The following is a 15,465-nucleotide window of genomic DNA, read 5'->3' on the forward strand; positions in this document are numbered from 1 at the left end:
ACATAAGCTCTGATGTCCAATGAAGTGTTTTGTGTTGCATGCTTCAATGGTTGTGAGACATTACTCCTTGCAATAGTAAAGGTCATGAGTCAAACACTTTTCATCTAATTGTAACATAAATCTTTGTTCTGCATTTCCCAAAGAATACCCGAATTATGTCCTATACTTGATATCAAAATCCCCCCTGTTGGTTTATGTACTATGATTCACGAGCAGGATAAGCATCACATTAAAATAGAGGCAAAGATTGAGTTACCGTTAAAAGCACGTCCTCCTCTTTCACACATGGTAAACACTGCAGTAGTGCCCAAATTTTTTTTTTTCCTGGATTGGTTTGGGTTTTGGGTGGGTTTTTCTAGCTTGGTATCAGTGATGCATTTAAAGAAATAAATATTGCTTAAACCTAAATATTATTGTAAGATGCAAGATCATTGCTAATGTTGATCATTGAATGTATCAACCCGATCTTCACGTAAACAGAAAGAGTTTCAGCATAAATATTGTGAAAGCTGAAAATAAGTTCCTGTATGCATCATAAAAGGTAGAAGAAAAAGATAAATCATTTTTTACTGAGACTTCTATGAAGAGGACAGAGGTACAAGTGATATGCATTCTTTTTACAGATACACTCAGGCAGGTACAGTCAAGTGGATTTATCAAACCAAAACAGGCCCTGCCTAATCATGCAGGCTTTGTGGCAGAAAAGTAAATCAGGGAATCCACTTCCCTCTGGTAACTGGAAGATATAAATTTTTAACAAGAATGTGAATAATTCATTATCTCCCCCATGAAAAAATACTTTAAATAATTTGTTAATCTTGGTAATAGTATGACAAAATATCTAGGGAGGAGAATTAAAGCAGCAGACTACTAAGGATATGATGTTCATTTTAATTAAATTATTCTTTCCCTACAGAGAACAGTTTTAAAGATCTCATGTGTCAAGAACTGGAGCTACAGTGTTATTGATCCAGGTTATATCTTGTGAACAAGAACAAATATATAACTTTGAGGTGAACATGCAGATATTGGCATACTAAAGTATTTATCAAAATTATTAAACACACAAATAATCCCACCTCCATTCACTCCACAACATTTAGAATACTTGCCAAACATACACATTTCCATTTCCTGTAATTTCAGTGCAACTGAAGAAGAGTTTAAATTTAAATTCTTTGCTATTTAGGGATTGCCTTTCACACCTGAAATTAAACATATGCAAATATGCTATTGAATCAAGAACTTCATCCATCAGTCAGAACCGAATAAACCAAATGCATTTTTCCCTATCATGAATAATTTGACTTATAAATGCAACTGTTAGCAGCTATTCTTTCAATTAATCATTATTTAAGTGTGCACAAAACTTCTTATGAGATGTTTAGGGGAGACAACACAGGACAGACAAAAGAAAGATCAAAGTGGATGAGGGAGGAACAAGCATAGGAGAATAAAAGTAAAAGCGGATAAAAGATGCCAGTCGTGTAGGCAGGTGCTGGCCACTACAGCTGTCAGACAACCCCCCAGGCTTGATCACTATCCTAGACTCTTATTAAATCCCGTGTCCATCTTCTGTGTAAGTACACTCCCTGTCCTGAGCCTCTGTGTAAGTTGGTCACTGGAAAAGTTTAAACTGCACTAGCCAGCAAGGAGGATAAGGCTTGAGTGCCAGCTACCACAGAGACTAAGTCGAAGACCAGTCATTGGAGAGAACAGCATTTTGCTAGGGTGATTGTGGGTCAGTTGTTACCTCATATCAGGTCAGACTGCCAGCAGGTAGCAGGAGACCAGCATCTGGGAAGACCCATGGTCAGCACCAGTGACTGGGTAAATGTCATACAGGACAGACTTCAAATCTCAGCTACTATTCCAGAGACCAGCAGACATGCATTTGTGAGCCGAGTGAGTGAATGTATGTGTATGTTCTGCTAGTCAACTTTGAGTTGGGCTAGCCAGCAAGTAGGAGCAGACCAGCATCCAGAAAGACCCGAGGACTGAGCCAGTGACTGGATAAGGAGCTAGGGAGCCAGACACAAATACTGGAGAAACTTACAAATTCCGTGCTAACATTGAAAAGATGTGAGGGAGTGTTAGTGCATCAACAGAGTGAAGGTGTGTGTATTTACCTCCAGCGTAGTTCAACGCTAATCAGCCAAGCACCACCAACTGCACCAGGTTGCCCATACTGTGCTGATTGTTTTTATGGGTGTGCTGGTAAAGGCTCCGCTCTCTGAGTTGATCCATATGGTTGTGGTTTTGCACTCTCTGTGTGCGTCTGTTGGTCTGTCTGCAGCAGTAGCTGCTCAGCCTGGCTGCTGGGACAGCAGCAGAAGCCCCTAGCTTGAATTTGGCACCAGCAGAAGGGAAACGAGAACCCTTTGTGGTGCCAAAGTCTGTTGGATTCTTACCTCTCACAGTCTGATGTTCACTTTGGTTTTAAGCGTTAAACCTCCTTATCCAGCAAGATTTTTTTTCTTCTACTGGCAACAATTTTGGATCTAGCTATCATGTATACTGCTAAACTAAAGCCTAGGCAACACTGACTCCACCAAGAAGTAGAAAATAGACATCTGTATTCCCAGCATACTCTGACAGTTTTCCTAAGCAATTCAAACAACTAGTCCTGAGAAATTAGTGACTAAACTAAAAAAGAAAAAAATAACTGACGTCCCTTTCTATTCCTTGCTGACTGCAATTCAGATTTAGATTTCATGCAATTCGAACTGAGCTTGCAGTGTAAGAGCATTTTTAGAAAGCAACAGAAATGTGTTCCTGTTGAAGGACTGTCAACTAGAATTACAGGTAGAGAAGGTAGACAAAAGAATTCATAGATCTCTGGAAAATGTACAAGGTAAATTGTTTGGCAGGATAGTTATCGAATTATTTGTTTGTGTAAGTTGGACTTGTGCGATTGAGTTTTACACAAATACAAGACAGAGAAAGCAACACTCCTGTGTAACATACCAGGGTCTGTGCTACATTACACAAAATTCCAAAAGAGACTCCAGGCACATCCCTGCTGTTCACCATCCCTCAATATAGCAGTCACACAGAGTACTAAATTTTTGCAAAAAAGTTTTACAGTTGTTTTCTAAATACCTGTGCCCAGTGACTCCTCACACTGGCACTGGAGCCTGGATTTCTAAGAATACTTGATGTTACTTCAGATGAGAAAAACAGGGTCAGAGCAGCGATCATCATTCCGAAACACAAATATAAAAAGCTTAACACTTGGGAAATAACAGTTTTAAAATTAAGCTGAAGTACACAATGCTCCTGGAGGCCAGTTAAATCAAATTCTGATTAAGAAAAATCTTAAGGGTTCACTGACTTTAAAGCGTGAGCTGCTTTATTGAGAATTGTGTTACCGCTGTGGGTAGAAGTTGTTGTTCAGCTACTAAACACATACTATATATAGAATTTGACTTTCCCTTAGGTTTTTTATTATATTTGTGGCCCATTCTTCATTGATCAAAGAAAAAAAGAGAAAAAAAAATCAATGAAAACATTTTACAAAAAAACCTCTACAAAAACTCAATGTAGGAAGAAAATGAACCTTAATTCAACATTGTAATTATCAAGCACTCTTAAGGAATAAAATTTCAAGGTTGAAAGCTCAGTTTCAATACTGCCTTCTAGTATTTATGCTTTAAAATAAAATCTGTGCCTCAGACAGTTACTTAATAAGAAAAGTTTAAATTGTCTCTTCTTCCTTGGACAGAATATAGTAGTTTAAATAAAAAAAGACATTAAAGTTCAAACCAACTAGCTCTTCTTCCCCTCAACCCCTCAGACCACCTTGTAAAAACATCAGATTTTATCATGATCTTCCTTCTACAAAAGTTCTTACACAAAACGTTCAATTTCTTTCCTACAGATACCTCCTAATTTAAAAATACAGTATGTTCAATATCATGTTTTCAATAATGCTATAATTGTTTTCAGCCTCTTCTTTGGGAAAAAAAATCTATGTAATTGTTCCATTTTTCCATATATTTCACTATTAATATCAATACCAGTGGGGTGGGGTTATTATTTGTTTGTTTCTATTTTAGTCTTCTGTCCACTTTCAAAAAAGTTAGACATAGATCTCCAACACTCCTTCAATGTTTTGTGACACTCAACAGCTGGATAGACAAGGAAAGTCAACTTAGAAACTTCAGAGAAGAAATGCTACAGCAAACTCAACAGTTGTAGTTCTCAATCAGGAAATTGCTAGCTAGTTTAGGGAAGGGGGGAAACTTAGTCTTTAGTATACATTTGGGGTGGAGCATGGATGTGGAAGGGTCTTGTAGAGATTAACTCATGGGAGACAGAGACATGGTGTGATTATTCCAAGAGCAGAGAAGGACACGAAAATGGCAAAAGTCTAGAAAATAAAGCTTCTTTAGTTCTGCTCCTCACTAAACAACAGTTTGACACTGCTGGCAATTTCCCCACTGTGCATGTGCGGCTGGAAACAAAAGATTAGAACAGTTTATTTTTTACATCCAATTTAGAGCTAGACATAGATTTACTGATTAATATATCAGACAAAATAAATCTTTGTCTCTGGAGTTTTTACTGGGTTTATTACCTAAGCAGCTGAAGAAGCAAGAACCTGGAAAAGGGGAGGAAGTAGGTAGTTCTGTCTTATTTATGGACACATTCTGCCTCCATCTCATCCATCCACAGCTGTTATCAAGAAGACAGGCAGTAATACGCTATTCTAAGTTAGAATTAATCACCTTTTCATTTTCTAGCTCTATTGAAATTGAAGGAGATAATTTCTTATCAAGTTCTAAAACACAGCAGATATTTTTAAAGAGAGAAATCGGCTAGGATAATGTGAAATTACAGCCTCCCTTGATGCTGATTTGCATAGTTTAAATGCTCTGAAGTGCTATACTCTGGATGTTCAGTAACAAGTCATCAGATTCTGATGAAACCTACTGCATGGCCTAGTTTAAATCTGTGAGGCAATTATAGCTTGAAAATCTGTTTTCCATGATAAATCCACATGGGCAGTCTTATGTGGATATGCATGACACTATGCCAAAGATGGGTTTCTGATGTCTTCCCTTCTTTTATTTGCATCCTGAATATCCTTTTTCCTCTCTCTCCTTTTGCAACATCAGGAGAGCATGCTGAAGGAGACAAATCATTTCCTCCTGTAGTCAAGGGAATGGGCTCTTCTACTCTTTCAATTCAAGGGACTGTTTTTAAAAGCATGGTAACAGGGACTTGCTGCTTATTCTTACAGTGCTGCATTTCACTTCATTAACTTTAAGTTATTTCACTAAAACAGTTGCCTAGATTTGCAAAAACACATAAAGATATGTCCACACCATATAATTTCTAAAGAAAGTAAAACTCCAAGGTAAAACCAGCGCCTATAACAGGTCCTGTAAATATATATAAAAGATGGCCTGAAGACTTTCTGAAAATGAGAAATCTTTAAGTTTTATTGTTCATTGTGTTAAAATATTTCATGTTTTGATGTACCTATGTACCAAGCACACCTGTTTCAGTGCTGAAAAGCATATCGTTCATTAACACTATAGTTCCCACTGTCTGTAACCAGGCTTTCCTGTAAGAATCTTTTTGAGAACAGATTCCCCAGCTCTTCATTCCCACAGTCAGTTTGCAGGAGTGCCTTAAAACATGACACAAAAATGTCTCTACTGATTACTGGTTTCCTCTGTGTGAGGAAAGTCTCAGATGTGCTGTGCCTTTAGAGAGCTCTCCAAGGTGCAGGCAACCCACACTCCAGAATGCCACCAGCTGGAACTCACCGACTTTGTCAGCCTACATCTCTGGAGATAAATATGGCTTCAACTGCATCACTTGTGTTGGTATGTCATGTATCGTTACTGACTCCATCTTTAGAAAAGCACTGTCAGCTATAACATGAGAACACTGGTCTTTTGCAATGGTTTCACCTGGTTGAGAAGGGTAAGCCAGGGTGTTTCAACAGTCAGGAAACACGGAGTAGGAAGAGGTCCCACGGCTTCCCTTCCTCTGCAAATTTCACAAAGCAAATCTACATCTGTACAAGCTTCCGAGTGCCATGATGGTATGTCAGAGATAACAGAACAAGAAAAAACACTAGATGAAGGTTTAAACAAGGCAACAGCCGTACAGATAGGCCAAAGATGGCCAAAGATGGTCAAGAAGGAAAGTAATTCTGTCTTGCATACACAGAGTTGAAGAATGCTACCATTTTGTGGTGAGCATAAACAACAATTTCTTCAAAAGCATATGTAGTCTTCAGAGTAGCAGTTCACCTGCCAATGATCCAGAGCCTAATTAGACACAGCAAAGTGACACAACTTTGGATTGATTTTACTGAGAAAATTGGTAAGGTGTGAAAAAATACCTAAGCCTTACAAGATAAGAAAGGTAAAAACAGAGATAGAATGGCAGTAGCAGTTCAAGGACTCAGTAAAAAACTACTGAAATGAAAAGATATAAAAACTCTGTGAAAAGAAAGCAAAGAATCAGAAGGTAGGAACTCAGCAACATCATGGATTAACCCATTCCAAGAAGCAGGGGAGGCTGATCCATCCCAAAATCACTGATAACAACCTGGGCAGCAAAGATGCGTCCCATGTCTCACTAGGAATACTAACCATATTAATACCTAGCCTAGCAGCATGTTAGTCCTAGTTATCTACTGCATGTATTAGCCAGTAAAACAAAGTTGTGCATTCTAAAATTGCATAAGTCCTGTTTGCAAAGTTTCTTTGTGCACAGTAAAAGATGTCCACACCAAAAGTTATCCAGTAAGGAAGGAATATCATAACCCCAAGGTGGAGGACAGCATGTTGTAGAGCTATTTGGTCAGTAAAATGGCCAGCAGGGGAAGAGAAAACTCAGATCAATAATCTCAACCCTGTTTCAGAGCAGCCCAGGTTCAATTCAAACTGTTCTGCCCAGTCTTAAATAACTTTCAAATTATTCTCCTAAATTAGGTGCTCAAATTCAGTATTATTTCTTGTGGCCACAATTCAGTATGATTTATTGTGGCCACTAGACAATAAGAAAGTCGTGTCTCTACAGTCAAGTTTAAAATCTTCTTCACTAATAAATCCAGACTACTATTGATTTACACTATCTAGAATATGTTCAAGAAAATCTAAATCAAGAATCACAAACTTTATTCTTCCATGTGCTAGCGTCTACACCACAGGCATTAGAGGTCACTCTAACTGACAGCGGCAACTTTTGACTTGATACTAGGCTGTATGCTTCCTGAAAGTATCTTGTGTAGCACAAGTAATTGATGTACCACAGCTTACAAACTACTTATGTGAATAGTACATCTATTGAACAGTTTTGTCAGAAAAGTGAAACTCGATAGTTTCCAAAGGTGAAAGGCAACAACTTTAATGAAAGAAAATCAAAACTGAAGAAAAGTAGCAAGCTTTCATCACAAAGAAGGAAGACTTGAATACATAAAACAAGAAAATAGGCTAAGGAAGTTCAAAGGAATTCTAGCACCTGAATCCTTCAGCATTTCAATGAAACTCTAGTTCCTTCAGTTTCCCTGTGAAAATGTGTGCCAAAAAGATGGAAACATTGAATCTAAAACCGTGAAAAGAAGGAAAACACTTTTTTTTAAAAGTGAATCTCCTGATTATCCTATTTCATTTTGGTTTGCAGTGAAGCCTCAGTGTGTGTTCTTCTCCAGTTAATTTCTTTAGTAATAACTGCTTACGAAGACAAAAATAGGGCAATATTATGCATGTAGCTAGTTGCTCAGCCTTAGTATTGTTTGAATGTCCCTTTCCTACAGAATCCATTATATGAATATTGACTACATCCTGACACAAGCTCTGATCTCTAAGTTATGAAGTATAAAATTATATCTGCCTGTTGTGAGTGACCAAACCACAGTCACAGAATGCAGTTAAAACATGGAAGAGGAAAGCGAGCTTAACATTTTCCAACATCTTTTCAAAACAGTCTGCTAGAATGGCAAACTGTTTCTCACAGCTCTTTTTTTCCTAGCTCTTCAAGTAATTTTGTGATAATGAAAGCATTATAAAATAGACAGAGTGTTCCTAGGAACTAAGACAACCAGGCAAAACAAGTATGTTAGTTTCTTTGGTTTTCAGTCTTTGAAAGCAATCACAGGAATAAAGAGATTGTGCATGCAGAATTACTGAGAGAAAAAAGCAGATGCAAATTTGGGTAGACTTAAAGAATAAAGTCTTGAAATCTAACATTTTAGGGAAATGGCTTGAGGACCTGAATAATATTTATGCCATTTCTTAGGTGAAATTAGTTTAAAAGCCAAATTATCTGTAATTATAGTGGACTGTAAATGACATAAAAAGTATGCTAAAATGCTTTCTCAAATATTATTGAATAAAATATGAAACTATAATAGTACTATGCTTCCAAAGTGCATACACAGAATTTTAATATCTCAAACTTGATTGCTATCAAAGTGATTTAACACTGTAGACAGCTTTTTGGAAAATGTCTCCCTAACACCATATACATTTATTGAATATATTTTATCTTTCCTAGCTAAGTGTTTGGGTGAGTTAATAAATGCATGTATTTTACACTAAAGTAAAGTTAGAAGGCAAATTAAATAGCTAATCATAGAGATCTCAGTAAAAAGGGAAAAGAGATGAAGACGGAACAGGTGACTTGACAGCTTTAAAATACAGAAGTTTCTAAAAATAAACCTTGTGTTGAAATATAGAGAGAGGTATCTCAAGAACTAGGTTCAGCTAACTGCCCTGTTTACTGTTGTTGTCTGATGCTACACTAACTCATTCGCAACAGACAGGCTTATTGAGCACCTGGAACATCAGCTAAGCCGTCAAATGCAGTGACTGGAGGTTGAATGCAAAATGAGATCAGAGCTTCAGTATTAGGACTGGGTGAAGTAATGCAGTCTGTGTTGCTGGTACACAGTACCAAGCAGTGCAGAAGACTTACGTCTCTACTGTGGAGTGAAGGCAGGAAAAAAGGGTAGTCTACCACGAGTAACAATTTCACAGCATGGCTAGTATTTTGGCTTTTTTGTAAAAGTATGATGAAAAAATTATTCCAAGATTCTCAGCCTATCTCACTATTTCTGAATTTCTCCCTTCAGTTTTTAGAGTCAGTGAGGAAAAAACAAGTAATTAGTTAGCAGCAAGCACAGTTTTTCCACAAGCATAAACGTTGCTCATAAAATGATCTAGTAGTCATATTCCAGTAAGTCTACTAACAGGAATAATGGGTTCCAACATATTTTCAGGGTATTCTTCATTATAGGGAACAGTAGTAAAGCGATAACACCTGCATCTAATCCACACTTCATCTCCTTTTAAGTGCAGGGAAAAAGAAGTACAGAGTCTTTCCATAAAAAAATATTCTTAACATGATTTCACTGTCCTTGACTTGTGGCTGAGACCAGGTGCAAAAAACCCCATGCATTCACTGGTCTTCTGGCCTCCCAGCAAGGGAGATTAGGCTGAAGAATCCTCAGAGCAGAAGATTTACATCATGAAAATATTTAAGATATACAAGAATAAGCAGTGGAAAGTACAATTTATACAGACTGCTTTGCTGCTCTAATATTTCTGTCAAGTGATTGCTCTGTCAGTTTTACTGTGCACATGAATCACATTGGTTTGGACAGTTCCTCACTGCTTCTGTGAAAATAATAAATATAATCTCATGACAACAGTTACAACTCTTGTATATGACTGTGTAAAATGTACATATAGAAAATGGTATGACATCTAGATCAATTCTTAGATCTTCTTTTTCTTCTAAATCCTGCTTTCTATATCACCTAGAAATATTGTTGTGGCATAGAAAGCTTCAGGGAGAGAAAACAGTAACAGTTCCTTGCTGGCAACAGCAAAGTCTGCAAAATCCTTTACAAAACAAAGGTGTGGCAAGTATATCTTCAGGAAAATCACAGTATATGGTGAATTTTTGAATGACATTGAAAACAAGTCACCCTAATTTCATTTTCCTAGCTCAAGTCGTTAATTTGAGATAGATACCATTTCATCAAGTAAAATGATATGGCTTATTCTGGTATTTATATTAACACAAAACTGACACTCACACATATATTTTGTGCAGGATGCCAGTGAGAAAAAAAATTTATGGTTTTCTACCTAGTATTTCATAAACATTTTTATAGAGGTGTTGCTCATCTTGACAGTCCTAAAATACAGCTACATTTATTTGGATTTAATCTCTTAATTCAAAGCCCATCCTAGGAATACATCTAGACTGCATTACTATATAGGCTCTTTCACCCTTTCTATATCACGGTTGCAGCACCCATTATGAGGTCAGATTGCATCCCTCTTGTTTCTTTTACACATAATCATCACTTTGACATCACACGTCATTTGTGCTTTGATGGCAAGACATTATTTATAAAAGAAATAATATTTCAAAAGTCCAAGAAAATCATTGCAGACGTGAGGAGATAATAACTGTCAAAAAATGAACAATACACACTTCAGAGGAACTTTACTGGATGCACCTCTGATTATTACTCTACTTATTTATACAAACAAAAACAAACAAACTTCATTGACATAGGGCTAATACCTGTTTCCACAAGAAGCCAGATTCAACACATCAACAGATGAGTTGCATTCATCAAAACACCGAACTTTATACACACTAGATTTCAGGAATCATAAAACATCACATCTTGTAAAAAATTCAAAGTAGAACTCACTAAATTACATACCTCGTGGTTGTTTAAGCAGAAGATGGAAAACAGATTCCTTACTGGTGGACTTGGACAGGACAGATGCACTGAGATGACAACTGGACTGCTCCTGATCTAAAAAAAAAATTTAAAAAATTATTCATGCATTTAGAAGTCAAAATTGATTGAACAATTTCCTTAATAAAACAGCTTCATAGACAGAGGTTTTAAAAAATACATTCTCGAATGGGAGCACATGGGCCTTTTTTCTTCCCCTTTGCTCAAAAGTTCTCACAGTCTTTTCATCATTGTAATGAAGAAAATTATAGCTACAATATGGAGATCTTCTTAAGTAAAATTAAAATAACACTCCATCAAGAAAAACCAAAGTTTAAATTTTTTTCAGTTAAACAACATCTAGAGATTACCAAAGAAACTGTTTTCTAGGTAAAATATCAAGTGGCCAAGAAAGCCCATGGTGATAGGAAAGAAGTAAGAGAAAGCTTGAAAGAAACGGGTTCAGGACCAGTAGTACTGCAATGGTAGCAGACAAGAATTGCTTTCTTGATGACAAGGTCAACTAACAGATCACTTCCTGGAAACAGAGGATTTACACATTCTTTTTATTGTTTTCACTGATTACTGTCAGTGTTGTGGATAAATGAGAAATGAGATAGGAAAAACTGCTTTGCAGTTCAATTTTATAAACGGGTTTTGGAGCCGTTAAAGCAGCCAAAGGTGTCTTGCTGTAAGAATTTACACTTGCAGGAAATGCCTTGTAGGAAATATATCTAGCATTTAACTCCAAGAATCTGAGCCCAATAGACAGATTATATCTGAATAATACGCTATATTAAACAGTAGTAGCACAGAATGATGAACTGCTGACAGGAAGAAAAGATAGACAGGAATGCATCAAACGGACAGGGGAAGACTATAATTTGGGGTTACATAACAAAGTTAAAATAACTTTAAGGAACAGAACAGTGAATAAAGATGTTCAGGAAGGCAAAGAAAAGCTCTCCTGTAAGTAGCAAATTTCTTGCGAGAAGAGAAACAGCCTCAAAATTATTTCACCTCAAGAACAAAGTTTCAGGTTTAAAATGAAATTTGCAATGTATAGGGAAATAGTGAAAGAACTGAAGGGCTCCTTCCAAATATTAAAAGACATTAAAAGATTAAAAGATTAAAAGCACCAGGTTGTGCTTCATGATATTTCAAAAATGCAGTTATCAGTTCAGAAGTGCATTTTCATACTGCAAATTATTTTTTAATTGGTAGCTAACATCATGGTTTGAATTATGCCAAAATCAGCACAAATTCATGTTAGCACTGTTATTCTAAACTGATTATCCACATTCAAAACAGATTTGAAAATAATAGATTTCTTCACATTTGTATTACTTCATTCTAACACTGACTTAAATATATGCAGTAATACTTCTGTCCAATGTATTTTGCCTGAAAGGCAAATGTCTATAGCATACATGCCTTTGAGTACTTAGTTCAGTTACATAATAAAGTCAGAGAAAGCAGTCTGAAAACTGTGCATGCAACCCTATCTTGGAAATAAGGTAAGTTTTAATAATTCACAATTTGAGACAGCTATTTAAAGATGAGTGTGCATACACCCTTAACAAAAGCTATCTTATACACCAGCACAGATACCAGTTTTGGTAAAGCAGATAACACTAGGTTCCAGAGAAGAACCAATTTACTTCCCTTACCTGATTCCTAATTACCACTGTAGCTTTAATCTTTTATTTACCATGGCCCTTCAAAATCTGAAGTGCATATCCACTAGAAGAAAGCTGATTTTTTTTCCTGAAACTTTGAAATACATTTGGCCCATTGAAATTGTGAAATAAAATTATCCATGTCAACCAAAGCAAAGCATTATTACTATCAATTATTTTTATCGGTTTAGATGGTTCCATAAAGTCTTAGTAGAAATATTACATAGTGGTATTTACAGAAGAGCAGTAACATTCAGCTTCAAACAGCTGAACTAGTACAAATGGTCGCTAAACCATCTGTAACAAGAGTTTGCATAGTCTGTAGCTCTGATCATTGGCTCATATTGGGGAAAATTACCTGTTGTCAAATAAACATTACTCCCATCAATATTCTTAATGTAGCTGTGAATGCTTATGTGAATAAGAACTGCAGCTTTAAGCCACAGACATGTATCCAAACCCTGGGAAGAAAACTTCTTGCTATTAAATTCAGTAACACCAAGTTTTAGGAGGTCCAAGATATCATTCCTACATCACAGATTATCAGATGGTGGGCAGTTTTACTTGCGCTACAATTATCCAAAATAAAGGGCTCTTTGTGCTACAATATCAGCCAAAAGTCACAGAAACATTTTTGAGGAATAATGCTCTTGGGTTTGACAAAGCTTCAGAAATGCATATGACAGCTTCTGAAAAGGTCCAGATATGACAATTCCCAATTAATTTCTATTTTAATTCCTGAACTATGCAATTCTAAACATAATTTCACATCTATCTAGGGAAAAAACTGCCTATGGAATGTTACTTGAAAACAAGATACAGATAACTTATGTAATCTTCTTTAAAGCATTAAGTAAACCTGAAAATGTTGATGTTTATTGCTTGTACACTTTGAGATGCCCTATTTACATTGTTCCCACTCTTAATTCTCTTATGAAGGGGCACATGGTCTGAAACATAATTTGTAAACATCAAGATCAATCAAACATTTCATTCCGCCTTCTGACTTGCTCCTTTCTGTCGATATCCCCATTCTACCCTCTCTGTGGCCTCCAATAACACCAGCAATGAGTGTGATGGGTCCAGTGCAAGACTAAATAAAGGTATTCCAGTATGTTGCCTTAATGCTAAAATATCAGCTAAGAGGTTTCAAAATGATAGTAGCTTGGGTTTTACATTACTAAACCTACACTTTTAAGTGCTGTGCTCAGAGATGGATAAATAAACTGTGAATTTGATTTACCTGATGTCAGGGTCATTTCTACTCTTTGGTTTAATATTTTTAGGGAAAAAACAGCTTTTAAGAATGACCAGGCTGTCACTCCTTAAGGAGAAAATCAAGACTACTTTCTATTTCAGACTAAAATATTTAACTAATTCGTATAGAAATTTACTATCATTACATCTGAAGTAATATTACTGTCATTCCTAATTAGCTTGCACTTTGACAAGTGTGTTCTTGCACTGCTACGAGAGATCCTAGGACAAAAATGGGCTTTTCATGTCAAAACATATTACAATACAGTGTAGATCATCACAGCATGGGTAAAAGATCCAGTCTTCTCCATAACTTAGGACTGTAAATGGTCTTGAAATAATGTTCAGTTTTGGACTACTTTTTTTGTTCTGGTGTACTAGAAGCAATGTGTTCATACTAGGATAACTTTCTCACCAGACTGATTAGCCTTTTGGGATGGCAAATTGATTCTTAATGTTGAAAAAAACCAAGTTAATTAGCTTTTACTGTACACTGGACTAACATATCTGCATTGCTATGGTATATACAATATCAAAGTTAGTATATTAAAAAACTATTTGCTTCCTTTCCAGGTAAACTATGTATTGAGAACATGAAAGTTCAACTAAATATATAGGTCACTATGGAAAATATTTCCTAGGATTTGTAAGGGCCAGAAATACTAAGCCAAACTTATGGATCTATGACTTCGTTTATAAGATTAGATTTCTCTTCTTGTGGAAAGAAGGAAATAAGAATTACAGTAAATATTCCTACAGACAGCAAATCATAGCACGCACAACCATGTCTAAAACCAGCTTGAATGCGTAACTCAACTATCCTATTGTGATTAAAAACAAGCAAATATTATTTACGGGTCCCCAGCAGCAACTGAATTAGAAAATTAAAATTACATATTAAGCTGATTAAAAAATTCAAGACAGTTTTTAAAGGACAAATATGTTTTTACTTCTTTTACTTACTTTACTTAAAGATCACAGTACAAAATTTATTTTTTCAGATAAAATATGTCATAATGCCACAGATCACAGACACATTAGATGATCATCACGTCAAGTCTACTGACATGTAAAGAAAAAAGAAAGCTGAAAACTTCTGATGCATAAAATGCAACATCAGTCTTTCACTGCTTAAGCCAGTTGCCTCTGCACTGTCTCTACTACTGAAAATCTCTCTGGGACAATTTAATGTTCTATAGTTAGAGAGATGACTATGTTTTCACTAAAATACTTAAACAATCCAGGTTCTGCTACTGTTTCTCAGAACACCACAGCTCACTCGGTTTTAGTACCAATATTGAAACTCTGTAAATAATTTTTGATGAAACTGCATTGTGGATAAGTTTGATTGTTCTTCTCCATTATTTTGTGAATAGTACATTAGATTAGCTTTTTTACAAATAATGCTTAATAGTCTTTGAGTACTAAACTGTGCTGTCCGCACTAGATTTATGCTCAACAAGCCAAGCAGTTTGCTTCTTGTAATTACTCTTGCTGTTATACAAATCCGAATATCAGCTTACACTTTACACTAGAAAAAAGCACACTGCACTCCATGAGGTGCAATGGGAACCTTCATACCACACACATAATACAGACCCACACTCCAAGAGATTATATAATCAGTCACTTCCTGGTCCAATGGAGTGGGTTGCACAGCTAGTAATTCACAGTGCTTATATAAGTGTCCGAGCTAAGATAAGCACAAAGGGTAGATGGAATGAGGAGGGAAATACAAAGATTTAACATTTTAGAAGGAAAATTGGACTACTAACAATGTAAAAGTTTACAGTATATTCAGTT

General features: G+C 36.1%; 1 protein-coding gene across 1 annotated transcript in view; it reads right to left on the reverse strand.

Moving 5' to 3' along the window:
• The window catches only part of CFAP47 (cilia and flagella associated protein 47), a 359,445-nt gene that overhangs the window by 64,774 nt on the left and 279,206 nt on the right, over positions 1 to 15,465 (reverse strand). Inside the window, exon 57 of the mRNA XM_075430383.1 lies at positions 10,709 to 10,804. Coding sequence (XP_075286498.1) covers positions 10,709 to 10,804 — 96 coding nt within the window. The remainder of the gene's footprint in view (positions 1 to 10,708; positions 10,805 to 15,465) is intronic.

This window comes from Opisthocomus hoazin, chromosome 1, assembly GCF_030867145.1.
Source record: "Opisthocomus hoazin isolate bOpiHoa1 chromosome 1, bOpiHoa1.hap1, whole genome shotgun sequence".
Taxonomy (NCBI): Eukaryota; Metazoa; Chordata; class Aves; order Opisthocomiformes; family Opisthocomidae; genus Opisthocomus; species Opisthocomus hoazin.